The sequence below is a fragment of the Neodiprion fabricii genome, chromosome 7 (assembly GCF_021155785.1).
Source record: "Neodiprion fabricii isolate iyNeoFabr1 chromosome 7, iyNeoFabr1.1, whole genome shotgun sequence".
Lineage (NCBI taxonomy): Eukaryota > Metazoa > Arthropoda > Insecta > Hymenoptera > Diprionidae > Neodiprion > Neodiprion fabricii.
In genome coordinates this window covers 6,941,796-6,965,266 of record NC_060245.1, presented here as the reverse complement: position 1 = coordinate 6,965,266, position 23,471 = coordinate 6,941,796, and the positions used below count along the sequence as shown (strand labels likewise).

Genomic DNA, 23,471 nt, shown 5'->3' with positions numbered 1-23,471 from the left:
ATATCAACGTCCACAGCTGGAGAATGACATAAGTATCTTCAATCGGTTTATTCGATGATCAACAAAAAACATTCTGTCGCTAATAACTGAACCGTGTAGCTTGCCCATCGACGATAAAATTTCAACTTTTCTCACTTGGATCTACATGATTAATTTTTTTTTTTTGTCAACTTTGCTTAAGATCTCAATACCTGTGTTCATGTATGTGTGTGTTTTCAGAGCTGGTCAAGAAACACCAAAGGGGCAAATCATTTTGCAATACTAAAAAGAGATTTATCTACAAACTGATAGTGAACTGCGAAAGTCTCCGTTAGGTTAGGTTGTTACGCACTGTACATAATTGATTCTACAAGTTTATGTAAGTAGGTTTTTTTTTTTCCTTTATAATACGCTATTGTATATTATTGTGATTAATTGCTACTAGCATGAGTTTCAATCGCAGAGCTCTATAACGACTGAAAATGTACGAGAGCATTATTTGATTTGACAAATTGTTATTTATACCTGCTTTTCTCATCTGTCGATGTTTATTTCAACCGAATTACTGCGTTCGACGTCCCAAGGACGTAAACTACGGTTTCAAGTAAATCTACAGATATTTTTTTCCTTTTGGTAAAACGATCTTTTGAGTTCTGATCACTGGACCCGTATCACTGATATTATTATGAATTTTCATACTTGTTAGTTTGATCGCGACATCATTTAGTAATTTTTTTTCCAATTTCATTGCAATTTTCAAACTGCGACAAAATTTCATTTTGATCAGATGATTATTCATTTTCATTCGGTATATAACAGCTCCGCAGTTGATTTTTCTTTATTCTAAATATGTATATCATTCTTAATATCACCATATCGTAATTAGTTGTATGTATAATAATAATAATAATAATAATAATAATAATAATAATCATAATGAGTATCGTTATAATGTAATTATAATTATGTTATAATTAGTATCTTCACAGAACTGTACACATCCATAATTGGAACATTGGCCCTTTGACGTGGGCGCAAGTCATTGTTCTTTTTTCTTTTTATTTTTGTTTATTATTTGTATGGCAGTGAACTTATTTTACAAATTGTTATTGTGATCACTTGCTCGATGGACTCTGGGTCCAAACTTTGTAAGGCTCTATCTACGTTGCGTTAAATGAGCTTACCGTGGTCTTATGACTCAAAACAATCTATGCAAATTAGTTACCGTTTTTAAAATAAAATAATTCAAATACTGTATTTCATATTCATCGACGCGCGTAATTCAGCGTGTCGTAAATTACTTTTGAAATTTGAAGAATGGTCATCGTTACTACACTCTGGCTGCACGGTACAGTATGAACTTGGAATCGTGGTAGAAACCTTAAAAACTATTCGAAAAGCTTACAACTTGCAAAATCAATCTCATCGGTTATTACTACATGTTTACTTACAATAACGCGCATGTACTTAACGCGCATTCATAGTTCTGAGTCAAAGGAATTGCTTCTATTTTACCAGTTATCCGTATTGAGTTCATAAGCTTATAATATTTAAAAAATGGATATGCTAGCGTTACTCGGTCCGCAATTATTGTACAGCCATTACGTAAAGTGAGAGACCGCGCGTGTTTCCTGACCATTATTTGTTTATTTATTTTTCTTTTTCTTTTTTTTTTTTTTTTTTTCTTGTTTATAGATACTTTTCATTTCCTTTTTCTACCTTTTCTTCTTCCTTTTGTTTTTTCATAAGTTGGCATAGCAGTTTCACAGTTTCCATCGGATGTTAGCATCTCTTGTCTTTGTACTCCTCTTTTCTAGTAGCTATACCTAACTTAAATTATTGTTAATAATATAGTATCGTAAAGTCTGATAGTACCACAATGCGAGGAAACCTACTTTAGCATATTCTCAGTTCAATAGCTTTATTGCCTTTCTCACTGATTCTGTATGTTTTGGACAGCTTATAATTAGAAGTTCTTTTTTTTTTTTTTTCTTTTTTTTTTAAATTACGTTTATATGGTGCGCAGCACTGTATATTAACTTTTTTTTTCTTTTAATTATTTTATTCATTCCCCATAGCTATTACTAAGTATTCATATTACCTTGATTTTTTCAAATAGTTTACATATTACGTTAAGTCGGTACAAATAGTCCAATACCTTTTTCTTAATCTTTTTTTGCTTCAGATTTCAGAACTGCGAGCACAAGAACGGAAGACAACAAAATTATTCAAGTAGCATTTTACGAGAAGCGAATAAACGATTTGAAAAATCATTTCTCGTTGAATTCATATTTAATACAACACGACGATACAATTCTTCCTCATAAGTAGCACTTTCACAATATTCGAAAGAAAATAGTGTTTTTCATAGTATATATTAAGTTTAAAATCAAACCAATATATTCGGTCAAGTGACTGAAGAAATTCGAGTTATATTAAAAATCTGTCTGTCCTTTTTTGTAGAATGAAATTCAAGTATTACGCAATGCAAAATAACTTATCGAGTCTTTGGCTTAGTGCATGTAATGTAACTAAAAATAAAACAACTTTGCTGCTCGCCAACTGTGCACTTTGTTTGTTTTTTTTTTTTTTTTTTTTTATTTCTCTTCCTTTTTTTTTTGCCTAATTTGACTTTTGAACTTCGATCAAGGATAAAAATCATCATTGAATTGACTTGTGACCATAAAGAAACTTGAGGCCCGAGAAAGTTAAAATTTCCCTCTACATATATATATATATATATATATATACATACATGTATACATATATATATATATAAGTGTACATGTACATGTGTATATATATTAATTGATGTTAACTTGGAACATACTAGATCGCCAAATAACTTTTTTTTTTGGCTACGCTACTGAACAATGAAGGATTATTATACACTTGTAGAATATGATGTATGGTATATAAGTGTACATGTATATACATATATGTACATATAAGGGAAGGTTTCTTGTTTTCGATAATTGTGTTCCAGATCGTGCCGCAATTATGTCATCCAGAATCCGTCAATTGTTTATAATTAAATTTTCATTATTGAAACGCGTATCGCAGTTATTTCAAAATTATACTAAAATCACTTTAATGCATCTGAATCAAACAATTGGATTCATTTATAAAATTGACGAGTATATAACGTGTGATTTAAAAGCAATGATTTTCACGCTGTCGTGATCCGGAAGTTTTCAATTTATGCTTAAACGTCATTTCACACCAGCTATGTGGAAAAAAAAGAAAGAAAAACAGAATCCTAGACGTAAGGACCGTTTAGGAAACCTTCCGTTACACCCGCACACTTTCTTTTTTTTTTCACAATCTCTTCACCATTCAATTATAGTTCATTAAACATAATTTAGTGTGGTCGATAATTGCATTTTTGTTTGTTATTTTTGTGTTTTTTCCTCTTCTTTTCTATTTCTTTCAGTGAGCGTCGATCTTACCTTTATATATATACAAATATTAATCGATTTTCGATCAACATAATGCATCATACAATAGATCTCTTATACAATGTTCATTAATTATTATATCATATAATTTATATTACGAGGAGTCTACATACTAATTAAGGTTTGAAGTTTTTGTGTTCTCGGATCAACGTCTCTGGTTTGAATTTTTGTGTTCGCGTGCGTATGTGAGTGTGTGTGCGTGTGTGTGTGTGTTGTGTGTCGCATGTGTCGTGTGTGTATATATATGTGTGTGTATGCATACGTGAATTAGACCGTATTCGAATATATTGGACACCATTGAAATAGGCACTGATGACCTATAAAGTTTCTTCTAAGAGTCCGTATGAAATTGCGGCTCGCCCTCGGAGTTTAGGTTCCATGTAAGAGTCGTCGCATTCGCCGCACGCCTCAGGCTATTCCTCAAGAACATCGCGCAGGCTTTGCTCCGTTCCGTTATTATCTCGTAGAGATGATTCTCCAACGTTAGGCTGTTCGTACTCAGAAGCAGGGGCAGTGGCATCGGTGTGTTCATCATCATAAAGTTCCCAATGTTAAGAGGAGTTTCCCATTGTCAGACACCGCTGTTCGGAAAGCGTGGCGGGGGAAGCGGGGGCGGTGGTCTCTCCGGCTGAGCGGGAGCGATGGAAGATCGCTCTGAGCCAGCTGCAAACACAACTGTCATCACCCCTTAAACGCGTCTCCCAATATCACCCCCGTCATCGTCTACGCACACTTATGCTTTATATGCGCTCACATCCAACACTACACGCTATATTTTATATCTTTTTTTTACAACGCGAGCATTTTTTACGCGTTTTTTCGTACACAAAGTACCCGTTTCTACGACGTTCGAGTGAGTCTGCGAATGCGCGTGCGTGGAGTACTGAAAAGACCGCTTTTGAGTCCTAGGAGTTGAAAGTGGTCTTTTCTGCACTCCGCGCATGCGCTGTCGCGAACTGAATCTGACATTACGCGACCCTAACCTCAATTTTGTACTGTGTGAAAAACCGCGTAACATACTCTTGTTGTATGAAAAATCATGCGCAACAAGGTGGCAACGGTCTTTTCGCCTCGGGTATTTACAATATGCGTTTTTGACTCACTTACGAGATTCGTATTGAAAAGATACGCTCGACCCGAGAAAATAAAGTTTTCCTCCTTGTTACACAATAAGCTGATGTATATTACCTACAATACAGAAGGATGGTCTTTGTTTTTGATATTTTTGAAATTATAGTCGGACACCCCAGAAATTTATTCCAAACACATGGAGAAAAATTTCCTCGACAGCAAAGGTCCTTATCTCAACCTGTAAACTTTTCCATTTCAAAAATACACATTTTTACTCAATTTTCAGTATACGTATATTTCACCTTGGGACAAAACCTGTTTAATAAAAATATCAGCATCGTTAATGGAGAATTTTACATCAGTTATCCGCTAACATCAAACTCACAAAAATGTCAAATTCTAGTTGGGTATCAGCTGACATAGAATTATCTATAGACGATACTGATATTTTTGTTCAATATTAGAATCAATGCTCGCGTATTTTTAACAGAAACAGATTTCTTTGCACACAATTGGTTCTGCTTCGAAATATGTACTGAAAGTTGAGTAAAAACGTGTGTATTTTGAGTGGTAAGCTTCACAGCCCTTGGGCAAGGGTCTTTATTTATTTATAGGCAGATCTTTATTTATTTATTTATTTGGAAGCAATCTGGGAAGAGCGTCCCAGTTAAAATTCGAATATGTCCAAAACTACTACATACTACTATATATTAAAACCACCCTTATGTACATTTTAGGAGAGGTTTTCATACTCTCGGTGAAATTGTGAAGATAAAAAAATAGCAACCCGCCTACGTATTGTTTTAATTTATTTTTCAAATTTACTGTGATTCCAATTTGAATTGTAACACTGCGTGAGACGAAATTTACAAAATCTACATGACTTTTCGTACAAGCTTCGTGCGCGAAGTAATATTTTAAGGATGATTGGGCTCTTGTACAGTCTGAATTAAAAATTAGTAACGGAGAAAAACCCGTCTTAAAAATATCCGTCAATTTTATTTGCGCCAATGATGGTGAACGCTATAATGAGACATCTGTACCACCTTACAGAAGTGAATCCGAGAAAATTCTAATAACACCAACTCGGATTTTAAAAAAAGGTGGTTTTCATCGATCCTGATGCTTTATGAGATTGAAGTAAGCAACGTTAACGTAACGATACAAATGTAGGAAAATGTACTATTTTCCAGCTTTAGAAGGTGACTTTACAAAATATAAATATGTTGATATCTCTGTTGTTATACGGTTTACTGATTTCCAGACAATCTTCAAGTTGTGAAATGATGAGTTCTTCGAAAAAAGCATCGTTAAATTAAACGTTACGAACTTCAACCTCCGGATGTTTTTCAGCTTATTCTGATCTTTAGACACCGCCTGAAATTTTTTTTACAAGTAGTCAACTAAGAGTGAATGAAAATTAGTGACTTGTGTGAGTACGTTTAATGTACGATCTCTCGAAGGTTTTTCAGAAAATTCTACGGCATCCGATCAGCGAGCAAAATAAGCTTGAAAAATTAGAACCGGATGAAATACGACAGAGTTTATTTCATTATTTTTCAAACGGTATTTTCTCTTTTCCTAAATTTATAAATTCAGCTGGTCCAGCCGATTGATCCTTAATATTTCGAGAAAACTCATATGAACGATGCGGATAATGTATTAAGTAACAGAGAACTGGACCAGTGCCACCTATTTAAGACTTCTCTGGTTTATTCTAGAAACTTCATTGAATATCTAGAAGATTTGAAGTTGATTTGCATTTTTCAGCTTTGCAAAGAAATGAAAAAATATTTTGCAATGAAATTTAGGTTAAACATTTCATTCGACTCGAAAGCGTTTGGAAAATAAATTTGAAAAAGATGTCCATCACTGCTTGATTTTAAAACGTCAGCCAATCGAATGATTCATTCTTATATTTTTTTTTCCAAAAACTAGAAAATTGAATGCGTCTTTTGTCTTTTTAGTGGTTGAACCAGTTTTTACGTGTATAAATCAAATCAACGTCTAGACTTATCCACCGCTGAATCTAATAATGACTCATTAACCATGCTTCCATGCGCATTGCGACAATCATGCTATGAATTGTATCGATATTGTCACCTGGATTGGATATACACAATAATAATAATACGTTCAAAGTGACAGTTGAAATATTTATCACCAGTATGAAACTTTATAAGCTAATTATGAAAAACATTAATCACTTAATCCCGTAACACAATATATTTTGCAAGGTCACAAAACACATACGGGTTTGTGCTAATATATGTACAAAAATTGTATTATGTTCTTCATTATACGGTTAAAGCTACTACAAAGGCCAGTGTCGACGGTGTATCAATACATTAATGTAACACGAATATATTAGAGACAAAAAAGCAATCAAGTGATCCTATCGGTGTGTATCTGGTTCATAATGAAATAAATAGTTATATCACTAATTTTTTTTCTTCGAATCGAAGACAATAATTAAGAAGTATGCGTAATACAAAATTATTTGTGGCACGAAAAACAAATATACATATGTATATACATATATATATATATATACACGGGACTACCGATCATTCACAATTCACCTGCAATTTATGTGAACGTACGTTTATGTTGAATATTTCGGTGAATCATTGAAGGCAATTCACCGATGGTATATAATATGTGTGTACATTATGCAAGTTTTACACAAATATCAAAAGTATATATAATCAAATCACGGATAAAGAAGTATCGTATATATTACATGTATAATATATAGATACACAGAATTCTATTAACCATATTTTATTTTGTTTCTTAGGTTTGTCCATGCTCATAATGTTTCCCCGACATGTAATAATGTATACTAACAAAGAGTTGGAATATTGTTGATAAGAGAAATAAATTTTTTTTCGGCTAGTAAGAAATAAGATGTAAATAAAAAAAAAAAAAAAATTAAAAAATTATAAAACAATGAAACGTAAAACGATATAATTAACAGTGACACTACAAATTAGAAAATTTACAGACATATAGAGAGACAATGATTAGCATGCAAAATTTGGGAGTAAGTCAGGAAACAATTCCGTTTATAAAATATCATGAACTGCTGTAGTGTACGCTTTTATTATATTACCATCACATTATATATGGGAATGGGGTATGGTAATAAATTATCAAATTACGAATTCGAAACCGAAATTATTGAAAGAAGAAGAGTGCTGAACAGTGATAGAAACCTGGGAGCAATCGGCAATACACTTATAAGAAACAATACATATAAGTGGATGGTGATCGATGATATTTTGCTCACACACATACTGAGAGTTTCCGGTAAAGGATTCCCACGCAACGACGCTTCGCCGGCAATAGGCAGCCAAAGTTACATCTTACACGCTGTAAGTGTCCCACATGTGGTTCCAGTTGCCTATATGTCGGCGAAAAAATCGTTAGCGCCGCTAGTCCTTTCATTGATAACTCTGGGTATAAAATTTACTGGTGCACGGGTCGAAAAAAGTGGAATAATAATAAACAGGAACGATCTCTCAACGGTCAAACCATTTTGTGCAAAGTGTCGGAATATGTACGAAATTTGCATCACGAAAACATACATCGTCTTCAAGTATACCGTACCTACATATTTTATATTGAAACATATATTTCTGCCGTTGCAAAGTGTGCATGATAGTTAACCCTGTATATACAAATAAGAAATTGAATTCTAGAATTATTAATGGGTGCGAAATTCCGCTGTAATATTTCTTGCACAGCGTGAATCGGTAGCAACAGAATGTTCCGTCGTCTGTTATATGTAGTTTATAAATGCGCATGCGCTGTAATCCGGGAGCAGTTCTTTGCCAGGGCGACCAACCGTCATCCTGAAAAATTTTCACAACTGTCCTTGTTGAACACAACTGCCAGCGACAAGTGTCAAATTTTTTTTAGGTTAGATTTATGACGGTTGGTCGCCCTGGCAAAGAAAGGCTCTGGATTTTTAGCGCATGCGCATATTAACACCACAGCGGACCGCGGACCATTTTGTCGTTCGCAATTCACATTGAATACGTTATATTATACATATAATATATGGTACATTGTACAAGGTAAATCCCGGCAACCTTCTCGTATACATACTCTTAGATTTTTAATATATTCATCAATTCGTTATTACCATACCCATGTATGAAAGAGATTATGGAATGCAGCAGCGGATTACAACGCCCCCCTGTTCAATCGTATCCCTTATAATGCGTTTTAGGATAGTCAGAAATTGGTAATTTGTCGACCAATCGACCGCGGTTTCATTCATGCTACATCAGCTACAGCCAGCTCTGAGGAATTGTTTGACTTGCGGTGATGGAGTTGGTGATCGTGACGGGTGACGAAGGGTGATGTTGGTCAGGTTGGCAGGCCTTACATGAGTCAGGATGTGGCTTCTCCTCGGCCACCATCAGGGCAGCGCTCTCCGCTGGCGGTATGTGCTCCTCTAACGCATTCACACAGTTTAGCATGCTCCTGTAAAACACCACGCCACTTGTCCAAATTTCCACTTCTTCAAACTTTTCCGATGGTATCAATTTTTTCTTTTTTTTTTCTTTTTTATTCTTACTTTGTTTCTTACGTGTAACCTACGTCCTAAAATCCTCTTTGTCAAATCGGTGAAAGAATATCTCTGAAAATATTCTTGGGAATCCCTAATTGCTATAACTTTAACAAATACGATCATTTAAAAACTCTGGGATTGCATTTTTTCATTATTTAAAAACATTTTCCAGCAAGTTTGAAGAATTTGTGTCACAGGCAAATTCTTCTGTAAGACGGATCAGAAGAACTGAACTCGATTTTGAGTATTTCCGACAATTCCAATCACTTGTATGCGTGTTCAATGCAAAGCAGAGAACTGTTGATGAAAGCGGTGCTTTTAGAAGAAGAAAGAAAAAAAAAAAACATAATGGTAAACATAAATTGTGATTTGCCAAATAATTAAAACAATGTTGCCAGTTTCTTAGCTCATAGAACTGGTACAATTATTGAATGTGAACAATATTTCTAATAATCTAATATACTTGTAGAAAAATTTCTGCCCGTCACAAAATGTCAAAGACTTTTTGAGGAATACGTGAGAAATAATGACAGCATTTCGGAGACATAACAATTTTTTGCATGCGCGAATATGCGTAAGTTTTCATATCGATATATGATTTTACTGTGATGCATTCTCTGACGAATAAAAAACGGCAAGCATACTCAAACTATGTTTGACAGGTCTACACAATTTGAATTGGAATCGGCTTACATTTCCAGAGATTCTTTTTCACCTTGGAATCTGAATTGATACTTTATCATGCAATCGATCAGTCCGCTCTTTATTTATTGAAAATCTAATTTCTGTTATATTTCTATTCGAAGAGAAGTGTAATTCTTGCTTTAATTCAGAAAAAATTTAAATTGCTGTTTTTGTCACGCATTGATCATTGAAAAACTTGATCCCAGATTGAAAATTTATACCCATAAATGGAGTTATGTACAATAATATTCGTTATAACGCGTTCTTCTTTCGTCTACCTTGTTTTCGGTCCGAAACTAAGTGCAAGTTCGATTCTATACGAATTATGTGACAATGGCTAACGATGCAACTGACGTGAGAGATTGGGCGTCATTGTCACATAACTCGTACAGAATCGAATTCGCATTTTGTTTCGGACCGACAAAACAAGGTAGAAGGGAAAGGTATTAATGAATGCTATTGATAATGAACCTTGTTTTCGATTCAAAATAAAACGCGAGTCCGATTCCATACGAATTATGTAACAATGACTGGAGATGAAGTTGACGTGAAAGAATGGGAGTCGTTGTGTAATTCGTATAAATTTGAATGCGCGTTTTATTTTGGACCGAAACAAGGTTTCCGGAAGAAGGCATTAATGAACGTAACTCTACAGTAATGTTCATTGATAGGTTCTTAATGGCTCACTATTTTTTTGAAAGCAAAACTGGAAAGAGTTTCCTTTCTAATAAAATTTCATGTGCTATTGACTAGCGACACAAGTGACCGGAATAACAAACCTATACGTTAATCATAGACACTCGAAATTTCCATAAAGAAAGCTCGTTCGGTGTTGATTCCAAAAAAATAGCGAGTCATTGGGAACCGATTAATGAACATGACTGTACATACGAGAAGAAATGGTGAAAGTTAGCAAACTGAGGTTAGCAAGCGCGAGCTTTTTCGTCTTTTCTCGCAGGCTGGCCACTCGAAGCTTCGGCTATAAATTTACGACCGAATGGTTTAACGCGCATGCGCTAAAATTCGAGAAAAAGAGCAGTTTTTTTTTTTGCCTGGATGACCAACATTCATAAACTCAAAATTTTTGAGGCTACGTAAATCGGGTGACCTGTTATCTAAATTTATGAACATTGGTTGCCCTGACAAGACAACTGCCTGGCTCTGATACTTTAGCGCATGCGCGTTAAACCATTCAGTCGTTAGCAATTCTCTCTCTGTAATAGAGTTTATGCAGGCGATGGGTTAGTTTTTTATAATAAGGAAATCCCATAATTTATGCAGTGATACGAGATGTCTTGGGAAACTTGTATCGTTAGTGATCGTTGCAAGTTGTCGTAATAAAATAACCTAAATTCACGAATAGTCTGACCGCCATGCTTGTCTGCCTTGCGACGAAAATATTGCCGCGTCATTATCTCGCCGACCAACAAATTTCAATTATCTTACGCATGCACAGTTAGTCACTCATTTTCAGTCTGCTAATTTTCACCATTTCCCTTCGGTATAAGAAAATAAATTTTTTATTTTTTTCCCAAGTTTCTTCTGTGATTCCGTTACGTATTGAAGAAAAAAAGAAAAAAAAAAAAAAAAAGAACTGTTCGAAACAATAAAAAATCACATACCTACCTAATCATCGCTACGGCAACAAACGACAACGTGATAATATGTGACGTAATTTTTCATGTTCTTACGAGCTCTTCGCGAAAACTTTTTTTCTTATTCTAACTTAAGACTACTATATCAAGTATAATTATTTCTAAAGCACAAAAAGGCTGGTCAGTGATATCATGTACACCCCTTTCTCTAGTTGCATTTCCTTCAATTGTAACTGATCTCGATATATTTGAGAATCTTCGGGAATTCATTAAATGAATATAGAATTGAGAAAGAAGTATACACTCAGACCTCGCAGCATTTTCATATATATAATATATATGAAGATATATTATATATGTATCGATATATATTGTAAAGTTGCAGTGTCGAGTGAGAAATTATAATGCATTTCACAGTTTCTATACTTTTATGTACAACATTTCACTGGCCTGTGTAGTAGACTAACATTACGAATAGTCAACAACTCGTTTTTTTCGTCGTAAGTCGATAGTAATAGAAAAAAATTTCGGACAAAAGGAATGACTGATAAGACGAACCCCATCATGACACACGGAATCAGCACAATTACATGTAATAATATATAAATACGTATAAAAAGTGGAAAGTAAATAAAACCGATAATCAAATAAACAAACTTATTTATTTCACAGTATGGAACGTGTTTAAGATTTACTGGTCATGCCGAAATATTCGTAACATTAAACGATTTTAATTAATCATCATCATTTCAGTTACACAGTCTGAAACCTGTCCTAATATAAATACCTATAACAGCATTGATAACAATTATTCAGTAATAGTATGAGAGTGATTGAAAAGTGTTTCGTGATTCAATGTACAGTGTTGTTGATTAGGTAAAATGTTTTAATTAGATTATGCATTATTGGTAGCGTGGGTATGGTTGGCAGTAGTGGCGTCAGATAGGACGGTCTCCTTGCTAGAGTTAGTGGTGAGCTCCTCTTCCCTGCAATACAACAATGTTACATGGCCACCCAGCCTCGACTTAAAGTGCTCATTTTTAAGACAGAGGCGCAATTTCGCACCGCTCGTTTAGTCTGGCTAGATATTTCTAGCTTTTAATCTATATTATCCGTAGAGAAAATTCGAAACTCGGTCCTTTCAACTTGCCAGAAAAATTCATACAATTAGTCGGAATGCAGCGTACAAAATTCACAAATTTCACTGTTAGTCACCAATTTTTTACCCATCACACTTATTCGTCACAATAAACAGAGCTGAACATAAACTGCAAAAACCAACACCATTTCATGTTATCAACAAAAAAGCTCACTTCACAGCAACGTGATTTCAACTTTTCATTATAGAAGCTTTCCACGTGCTATCGAACATTCGACTCTGCCAATCGTCGCTTTTTTACTTTGCTTCACTTGCTTATACAATATCAAGACAGAGGTCTAAACATCGCGTGACTAATGCCAAAAGGGCGTATAAAAATTGTACGCCCTTTTGGCTTTTCAAAACCAAAAGGGCGTATAATTTTTTTTTTTTGTGCCAATCGTTTTGTCAATATATTCTAAGCCTAAAAATAAAAAAAAAATTTTCAAAGCCAAAAGGGCGTATATCTCAAGTTATAAAGCCAAAAGGGCGTATTATTTTTTTGATAATAATTTCTAATTCATTCCTTACTCAATAATATGCAATTTTTATTCAAAATTTTGAAAAATCTTGATTTTTTTTATACGCCCTTTTGGCTTTAGGCCGGCAATTTCCTAAAGCCAAAAGGGCGTATATCTTGAGATACGCCCTTTTGGCGTTAGTACATCGAAAAATTTTTTTTTGCAGATCTTTACGTTTCGAGTGATTTTAAGTCGAATGGCAAAAAAAAATTTTTTTATACGCCCTTTTGGCATGGATCCCTATCTAACTGCTGTAGTACGCCCTTTTGGCATTAGTCACGCGACATAATAAGATCTTATTTCGTATTGACAAAATTTAACATCTGTCTCGTCTTAATGGATCAAAATTGTTTTTAAGGAGACTAGATTTTTACGAAATCTTGTTAATTTTACTTTGAATTTTGTACACCGTAATATTTTGGTTATATAAAATTGATACTCCGTTCAAAAAATTAGTGGCAAATAAATTTTTACGGTGGGAAAAAATATCGAAGTTACAGAATCCCAATATTGAAGCACATTTAGCAACGCAATTAACGTGTTGCTCGGTAAAAATCTAGATGTAAGTCGTATCATAAATTCCGTATATAATCAAATAAATAAATCTTCCACTATGTAAAAATAAATTTTTTTTTTTGTTTTGTTTCGTTTTTCTAAAATGAGAAAACATTTTTCCCAGACATCCCGGATTCTCTATAAAACATATGCAGATGTATAAAGCAAACGGGCGGTGGAAATATTTTGTCGCTGCCTCCTCTCTTGCACCTATATTCACGTATCGATATCTATAGGCATGAAATCTTTCTATCTATCTATGTCGTAAGCAAAGAATGGACTGTTTATAACGTGTAACGCTCCATTCTTCAACAACAAGCTTGATATATATATATATATGTATACATAATGAATCTGAATGTTTCGGCAAAACCTTAACTTAGCATGAAATTAATAATAAGAAAAAATAAATAAATAAAACAGTAAACGAATGGCTGCTGCAATGAATGTGATGATTTAAATTGACTATAATGATGTAATAAAGATGTTCATAATAACGTGATACAAAAGTTGAGATAATTTTTTTATCATCATTTTACCATCAAATTTTGTGAAAGTTTTTATTGAATCGTATAAGCTGGAGAAAAAAGAAAAAAAAAATGAAAAAATGCCAAGCAGACGACACATCGAATCATTATGAACATCTTGAACTACTATAATTCTTAATTTTCATCAAGTTCAGAATTGAATAACGTGTAAAATCTTTTGTAACATTGAAAATAATATATATATAATATTACGCCCAACAATTATTTAAGCACTAACATGCAATATTCGCATAGCACAGCGCATAGCCTCGTGCTAGCTATAATATAAATCAACATGTACAGTTGTAAATTTTGTATTTATCTTCTATCCATTCAATTGGATAGACTATTGAATATGAGGAGCATGCTAACAGATGTACAGGGCTCCAGGATAAATTGTCATTGGGGCTCTTATGTAGCTCATATAACAGCAATTGAATATATATTCGTACGTGTATTATTCGGTATTATTTAATTATTACTCTCGTCGCACGTATTGATGAAAATATACGACTGAATTTGTGCCACTACAGAATGTTAAAAAACAATGGAAAACAAAAATCAGTCGATAAATTACATAATAGCCCGAAATAACTAATTAGAGAAACTGTGAAATGTATAATATATGGTTCAGAGATAGATAAGGTTTATCATGAGAAACCGCGCAGCAGTTGTCCATGCAACTATGGCATACATATTACATACGTGTAATATGTGTAATATGTGTTTGTAAATTGTAACTCGCAGTGAGCCTGAGAAATGGAGACAAAAAAAAAAAAAAAAAAAAAAAAAAAATTACGTTACAAAAATATTTTAAGAAAAAATAAATAAATAAATAAATGACAACTGGCATGTGATAAGTTTAGTTAATAGCATGCCTTATATACCTTTATGCAACTTATACTTCTATGAATAATTTATCATTAACACAAATGAGTTCTCAAGCTTTCATGAGCAAACAAGAGAAAAAATTCTGATTTAAAAAGATCGGCTAGCCGAAAGTCGATACTTTTTAATAAATTTATCGCCAGTTAGTCGCACATTGAGTATTCATCAAATAATTTTATTCACAAGTTGAGAAGATCTCTGAAATACGAAGATAAAAAGTATTGGAATTACGTACAAAGGCTAAGGATATTGATGCTTCGTTTCAATTAACTACATAAATTATTAAAAATCCATGATATTCGTTCGATTTTCCTCTGTAACGGCACTTTTTTTTCTAGTAACGAAATAACATGTAATCGCGAAATACATTGGTCGTAATTAATATCGGTACGATGTTGTAAAACTGAATATCTTCTGAACAATGAAAAAATTTAAAAAATTGAAATCGAACAAATCTGCTAGACATATATTCAACCATTTTTCAGCAATTTCAAATGAAACATCAATATCCGAGCGTGAATTTATAATTCCACTATTCTCTATTTATACACTTTTAAAGACATTTTCGTAGCTAAGGAATACAGTGATTGGATAAATACTCAAAATACGACTATCTCGCTTTAGAATTCATAAAAAGTATAAACCTTGAGCCAATCAACCTCCGACAGATCATTTTTGAAAATAGCAAACTGTTGTATAATATCACAAGTCTTTTGTAGTTTCCAACGGTACGTTAATAATAATTATGTTTTACTGCAAATAATAAAAAAATCACTGTACGTCATGTCGTTTTAAGTAATTTAGTCAGCCTTCCATTAGTATACTATAATTTCTTATAAAACAATTGGTAATTCGAGTCAAGCCACTGTCAAGTATGCGAACGAATATATGTTGACATGAATTAGAAACGTACAGGAAATAGCACGGTTCTATCAATCAATGAAAAATACTGTCTAATTTCGGGCTGTTGCGCTGTTTTTAACATAGAAAATAATTAATTATCGTTCCTTTACATCGGCTGTATTGTCATGCCTATTTATTGAATTTATTCATGCTTGAAAACGTCTGCGAATTCAATTGTTTATCTTAACGAATACGTAAAGCCATAATGTAGGCATACATAATATATATACAATATATATATATCTTAAATATATATATATATATGTATGTATACGACAACGACTAACAACACGTTACAATTGACTCACCCGTATAATCTGCTTTCCCGCAAGCTGCTCCTGCTCCGAATAACATACAAAGCGAAATTACAATGCGCAATGCACAGCCGTTTGTTATGTCGAAAGAACAATAAAACGAAATATCGAGAAACAAAGAAAAAAAAAAATATTACAATAAACAAAACGTACGCAACACCTATAAAAATTATGATTTATTTGAATAAAATAATACATGAAATTAATAAGCTCAACAAATAAACATAATGCTTGTACATCGTTTTGAGGAACATCTATATTAACCGTTGACAAGACATCAAAATCCGATCTTAGTAAATTTGTATAATAAAACCTTGTAAAATATTCTCAAAAAGTAAAAAAATCGAGAAAAATATCTAAATAAAAATCGATCTTGAATCGAAATAAAGTCTGAATAAAGTAGTGGCAATAAATATCCTGGCTATATAGTTTCCACAGTAATTGATAACAAGTTAAGCAAACAAAACATGCGGAACAAAATTTTCGCAAATATATACATGTACCTATGTGTGCAGTACTTATTATTACTGCTATAATAACGCAATTCCAAAATAATACCGGTTTAGTAAATTTTCATCAGCTACAATATATCGTATTAACTTCAATATCGCTTAACAATCAATACTTCGTCAATCACAGTTATCTTTTTTTGCGTGAATATGAAGTTAAGAATAAAATCGTGTAGAGAAAAATCAATGAATGTAATAATATAGTACAATGTGACTCAAAGTTTTGAAATCTGAAAAAAAAAAATCTCACGATAGACAAACCGGACTTGGAACGTTTCCCTACTCTTATTTCAGATCGATTCCAATAAATGTAAAAGCTTCCCGAACAAAACCGTTTAAAATTGAATTTTTTCGATACCACTTTCTTAGTTTCTCAATTTATCGCAAAGCAACTGCAAAACACGTTTTATCAAAGTACTACAGAAGACTGGAGTGTGTTATTGTTTTGAATTGCATATTATTATTCACTAATGTATATGCATTAAACGTGCGAAAGTGGTATTAAAAAAATAGAACTGACCGTGACGTAGCAATGCGTTATTGAATCAACGATTTATCGAATCACGTAAGAAATATTTAATACAGTTATATTAATCTTGATGGTAATTTGTTGACAAAAAGTTGCGACGAGGCATAATTTTTCATTCAAATATTTGCCGACGGTTTAATTGTGTATTTACTAAAAGTAGGATTGTTTTGCTTATCATTGCCATACCTGTCGTTACCATGTCTGAACAAGGCAAGGATTTCTTCGAACGTTTTATTCTTCGTTTCGGGAACCTTCTTGTACGTGAATATCCAAAAGATAGCTAAGAATGCACTGAATGGCAGGAACGTGTAGGTGTCTAGCGCAGTCTGCAACGAAGGCAAGATTACAAAAAAATCGGAATAGGGTATAAAATAAACTCCGACGAATTCACAATGCACCGAGAAAAATTTCATCTCGTCATTAAAGTAGCTGAAAAAAATTTATCGACAGGGGCATCGTTACAAGAAAGGTAAACAAAATAAATAAAATATGATACAAGTAATTATAATTGGCAGTACTAAATTTTCCGGTTATCGAAATAGTTTGAATAAAATATATTACCTGTGACTATAAATAAAAAAAAGAAACTTATACAGCAACAAACCTAATTTTCATTTTGTGCCCGGAACTACAGGTATAATATTCATCGGTTATAGTGAAAAGTAAAAAAAAATAAAAAAAAATAAAAAATGAAAATAATCAAGTACTTTGTAGTAGACACAAGTACAGGAATTTCTCTCGGTGTGAATTCCTCCAAATGTGTAAGTAACAGTATAGTTCAAAGATGAGACGAACCTTCATGCTTGGAAAACATATGCCGACAAGGAAATTGGCCATCCAATTAACGAGTACAGCAATGGACATGGCTGCTGGCCTAGGACCCTGGGAGAATAGCTCTGCTGTGATCATCCACGGAATGGATCCAGGTCCCACGGCAAAGAATACGACGAAACTGAGTGTCGAGACCACCGAAAGGTAAGACATCCAGTCAATCATTTCCTGCACGAAACCGAAAAACTCCTATCAGGCGGTAGTAAATAGTTCTTCTTTCCTGAGCAGCTGGAGGAGGCTCAGATGTTAAAAAAAAAATTATAATACATAACTATTTGTTCTAGAATTTTTCATCGTAAAATATGCATGCAGCATGCTGTAATTCAACCCTGTGTAAAGTGACGGTGTGAATTATCGCACTGTTAGCATTATAATCCGAGCTAGGTACTCGCATTGATAAAGAAATAAAACTAGTCTACAAATTTATGCAATTTTATGTGAGAGAAATGCTTGTAAAATTTATTACAATGTTATATATATATATATATTCTTGAATTGCGGTATAGTGTGTCAGGCTTATAGTAATTGTTAATACATTCAAACAGATATTGCTTTACCAGGGAGTCCTCAACTTACCGAATGTCAAAGTTTCGAAGTGTACGAGGAATAATAATATCGAAATAGTAGACAGTGATAAATGCATTTGCATATAAAGATGACATTCTTATTTTTCGGGAAGATGAAAATTGTTATGTCGATAATAAAAGTGCAAAGTAGTTATTATTAGTCACAGTTGTTGATTCCAAGTTTTAATGTAGAACAATTGTTCGTACAGTATTCATGTATAAAATTATCCTTACCCAAATACCATATATTTCCAAGTAAACACCGCAGTATTTTAGGTTGCCTACTACTGAGGGGAACATATATCGGTAATCCAGACCTACCGTGTTATCGATGGGCAGCGCGTTAAAGTCCTCACGAGTGATCTATAACTGCCCATGTTACCAATTCGTGTGTATTTGGGCGAGCAATAGTTTTGTTATTTACACCCTATGTTGAAGCGGTCAGTGATCACTTTCCGGAGCCACGTTAGAGCGATTAAATGACTTGACGGCAATGATTATGACTCGGTAGGTCTGTATTACCGATATTTGTTCCCCTCATTAGCAAGCAACCCAACATACTGCGACGCTGACTTATAAACACCTGGTATAATTTTTGAGTGATAAGCTTTTAAGTAACGATAATTACATTACTTTTACAATCAGCGACCAATTAAGATTACCGTATAATACTTGCGTCATTCGCTGACTTATCGGCATGCAGGTGGTCGAAAAATTACTTGAAATTCATATGTGACCAAGAATAAGCGTTATTGGTGCTTGTGTTCATTAGTAAGTGATAAATGCAGTGTATTCGAAATACCTTGAACATAAACAAAAGCAACCAGTGATACGTACACAGTTACTCTCCTCCAGACTGTCACGAAAGAGTTCAAGAGAGGTCGGAGGGGGTGGGGAAAAAATAGCGTGATGTGTGCCAATAAATAAACTTACATGCGTGTGAGGGTGTGTGAAATTCTAGTGTTTCGATCGCAACCCCAATAAGATTTAAAATCTCAACATCTAGAGCTAGATCAATGGAATATGCATACATTTTGATGTTGAAAAAGTAATTCTGTAATTAAATAGTCGTTCAAAAATGATATGATTTCGTGAAGGTTTGCCTCCTTTTACCTTGCAATATGCGCTTGTAAACAAATCGAATAAATGATTGTGAATGATTTGACGAAATTACATCAGTTACATCGGAATAGTTTTTCGTTTGTGTACTGTTCGTGAATAATAAAGCAGAATAGCAAATTATATTAATGTTAAATACGTGCAGGGTGAGGATAACTTACAAGTTACATGAATGGCAGGATCAAATTAAAATGAACGTGAGGTGAGTATCCATTAATATATAGCAGGTGATATTTCTCACAGTTTGTGCAGTGCTGCACTCCAGCTGTGAACAAAGTGTTAAACGCCTCTCGCATTGAGGCGGAACGGTGAAGCGTATAAAAACAATTATTATGTACAACAATGCTATACATATGCCTAATTTTTCTCATCATATAAGCCTCATAAACCGAATTATTATTTGCAGTTTTGATTAGTTGAAATGAGTGAATAAATTTTCACATAAATTCTGACACTCGGATAAATGACTTCAGATCAACTTTCTCATCTGAATTTGGGTGATTTCGATGATTATTGCACGTGAACCAGTCTGACCAAAACATTTTGACACACATTGCCGTATCGCAATCTGTTAATTGCCGCCGATCATTATGATCAGTATCGACGCAGAACCATCCAATGATGTTTAAGCAATTATACTCCTACCAAAATATTAATGCAGTTCAGGAACAGTCGTATATGTATGATTACTTTCTGTAAGGTTTATCCAACAGTTTCGTGAAGGATTCAAAATTTTTCGGTGATTTAACAAGTTAACCTCAATTCTTGGAATTAACTTTAAGACGAATCAAATCATTGATAGCATAAACCAAGAGTGTTCTAAAGCGTGTCAATTTCATGTTTTCAACAATGATCTCGTAGTTATAACACTTCGTATGAGACGTGTTTCAAATGCACGTTATACGGTGAATTGTTCCAGGATCAATGAACAAGGTGTAAATATGAACTTACCTTTATTAGGAATGAAATCGTGATGAAGATGGAGAAGATGAACATCCCGCCTAGACCGTACAAGTGGAGGGTGCGTCGTCCTGTCCTGTCCATCAGTGGAATCGAGACCAGAGTCATACCAACCATGATGGCTCCGATACCAATGGTTGCAAACTTCGCACTCTCTTCGGTCAATCCAGAACTCATGAACAGATCTGTAGAATAGTAAAAAACCTGGAAGAAGAAAATTTTTGTCAATGTTTGCGTTACAGTCCAGGAGTGGCAAATTCAAGTTCTTACATAACATAAGTAATTGCACTGTTAGAACTCTTGCAATCAGTTCCGAAGTAAGATACTCACTGCGTTAATACCGGACAGCTGTTGTGACAACTGCATAACAACACCAATAACCAGAGGAGCCCTTAATGTTGGACTGCATATGAGTTCTGTCATTGAAATGGAAGCTTCCGCCTGTTGAGCACGTTCCTCTGCTCTCATCTCTTCAATATCTTCTTCCACTTGATTACTAGCTCTCAGCCTTCTCAAGGCTTTCCTTGCTTCCTCTTCCCATTGCTTTGTTATGAGCAAGTATCTGAAGTAAAATAATTATGACTACAGTCACCGAAGAATTGTCACTTCTGTCGTCAAAGCAGTTGAACTAAACCAATGAATGTATCCATTCAGACGAAACTCAATTCGCTCCCGAAGGAGAAAAAAATTATTAAACCCATTTTTAGAGATGGGAAGCGGTTTTCACTTCTAGCAAACCGACGAGTTTGGTCAAAAACCACACCGGGCAATAATTACGGAAGAGTTGAAGTGTTAATACGGTATTAAACGATCGATAATTCCTGAATTTAAGGAAGTTGACATACTGGGTGAATCTGCCAGCATTTATGCAATCCAATAAACATTCTACCGGCATAACCTGTACCTTAGCAAATTCAATTTGGTTCAGTACACCAACTTGCATAAACGTAGGCGGATTTTGATAAAAGCACTCCCAATTTCACGAATACAGGCGGGTGTGGGTAGAATGTACGCTCAGTTACATAGGTGCACGCGGATCGCGTCGAAGTGAACCCTGAATTGCATAAATGCAGGTAGAATCCGGGAAAATCGTTAACTGCATTTCATAAGTAAGGGCAGATTTCGGTAGAATGTGTACCAAATGCTATAAATGTGATCGAATTCATACTGTTTTGAATTGCCGATGAGGCATTACCACGAAATAACCACGTGTACGTTTGATTGAAATCATAAATGGTACTAAACATTGTTTCATTTGAATATATAATAGATGAATTTACCTGGGAGATTCTGGACAAAATGGTAATAATAATAGCTGCAGGATGGCAGGGCAGATGGCCAAACCTAAAAGAACCGGCCAGCGATCTCTTGTGCCAAGAATCTGCTCGATGCCCAACACCTGGGAGACCAGGAGGCCCACCGTAACAGCGAGCTGGTTCACCGTGCCCAGGCCGCCTCTCAAGTTCAGTGGTGCTATTTCCGATATGTACATGGGAACCAAGGAGGTGTTTAAGCCACAATTAACACCGATGATGAACCGGCCGAGGAACAGGATTTCATACGAGTTGGCAATTTTGGTGCAACCCATAAGGCATGCCCCGACGATGCCCAGCACGTTGTTTAGCAGTAAGCCCCCCTTTCTGAAAGACAACCAGACGTCACGTTAACATCGACCTTCAATCACGCTCAATTCGCGCACTAGATACATAGAAATCACTGCAAGCACTTCTACATATCGTGACTTCTGTTTCAACGTAATTTATAAGTGAAATTCGTTGCATTCTTCTGTTTAAAATAAATTATGCGAGTGCTTTCGAATGAAATTATTGCGAAACTATAGCCAGGCATAGCTGCTCAATTATCATTTGGCTAATTTTATTTACTTGCAACATTGGTGCCTTGTCACTAGTGACAGTAATTCAATTGAATCAAAACCATATTGTAAGAAGCAGCTGGAAACTTTTGCAGCGAAAGTAAATTATAGCTACTAAAATACATTTTTTTATTATTCATATACACGTAGTAACGAAATGGTGATAGTAGAAATTCATTAATAATATCATTATTTAAATTATTGCTACATTATTTAAGAAATTCGTTTATCTGACTCCTAAATTTGCCGACGTAAATTTGAGATATTTCGTTAAATTTTAGAAATTTCTAATACCAGCTTCGAATTTGCATAAAATACTCTTAATTCCTTGTGCATTTATTGTAGGATTACTCCCGACGAATACATAATTTAATCCTTTAGTCTGAGTGTCTACCTTGCATCAACGTAAGTGAATAATTTTCCAACACCTATTACTCTTTCTACTAGCATTTTCCCAAGAGTTTTCAACACCCAATCACCGCTTTGTATTGTATAAAAATAACCTTTCTCAAGTTGCATATGTGTAATGTAGATTTACTATGACTAATTTTTCCCTGCCAAAGACAAAACAGTCCGATTCGAAATTAGGACATTTGAAATACAAGCGAAAAACTTTTTTAAAAACTGTTATTATACTTTATATCTCAAATCCGTTTAATTTTTGCGGTGTAAAATATCAACTACTGATTGAACCGGCAAAAGTGTGCTTTACCACGAGTTGTTTACGTATAAATGTGAATGATTCTTTTGAAATCTGACATGCTTTTGGCTTCATAGACGCAGATTTTTTCATAATTTGGGACATAATAAAATACTTGACCTGTACTCTACATAATGGCTTTGGATGATCAAACTTACCTCTTTGACTC

The 23,471-nt window shown here is 34.2% G+C and overlaps 1 protein-coding gene across 16 annotated transcripts in view; it reads right to left on the bottom strand.

Annotated features, from left to right (window-relative positions):
* Window positions 1-72: 72 nt before the first annotated feature.
* The window catches only part of LOC124187170 (glucose transporter type 1), a 77,183-nt gene continuing 53,784 nt past the window's right edge, over window positions 73-23,471 (bottom strand). For 7 of the 16 annotated variants that reach the window (XM_046579489.1, XM_046579488.1, XM_046579487.1 and 4 more), the window contains 8 exons: window positions 22,010-22,369; window positions 21,060-21,291; window positions 20,721-20,933; window positions 18,049-18,273; window positions 17,440-17,579; window positions 16,210-16,239; window positions 8,905-9,002; window positions 73-4,112 (listed from right to left, as the gene is read on the bottom strand). In XM_046579489.1, the coding sequence (XP_046435445.1) occupies window positions 4,009-4,112; window positions 8,905-9,002; window positions 16,210-16,239; window positions 17,440-17,579; window positions 18,049-18,273; window positions 20,721-20,933; window positions 21,060-21,291; window positions 22,010-22,369 (1,402 nt within the window). In that variant the 3' untranslated portion in view covers window positions 73-4,008. Of the gene's footprint in view, window positions 4,113-8,904; window positions 9,003-12,012; window positions 12,356-16,209; window positions 16,240-17,439; window positions 17,580-18,048; window positions 18,274-20,720; window positions 20,934-21,059; window positions 21,292-22,009; window positions 22,370-23,471 lie in introns of those variants that run through there. The other 9 variants (XM_046579490.1, XM_046579491.1, XM_046579494.1 and 6 more) reach the window with 9 other exon arrangements.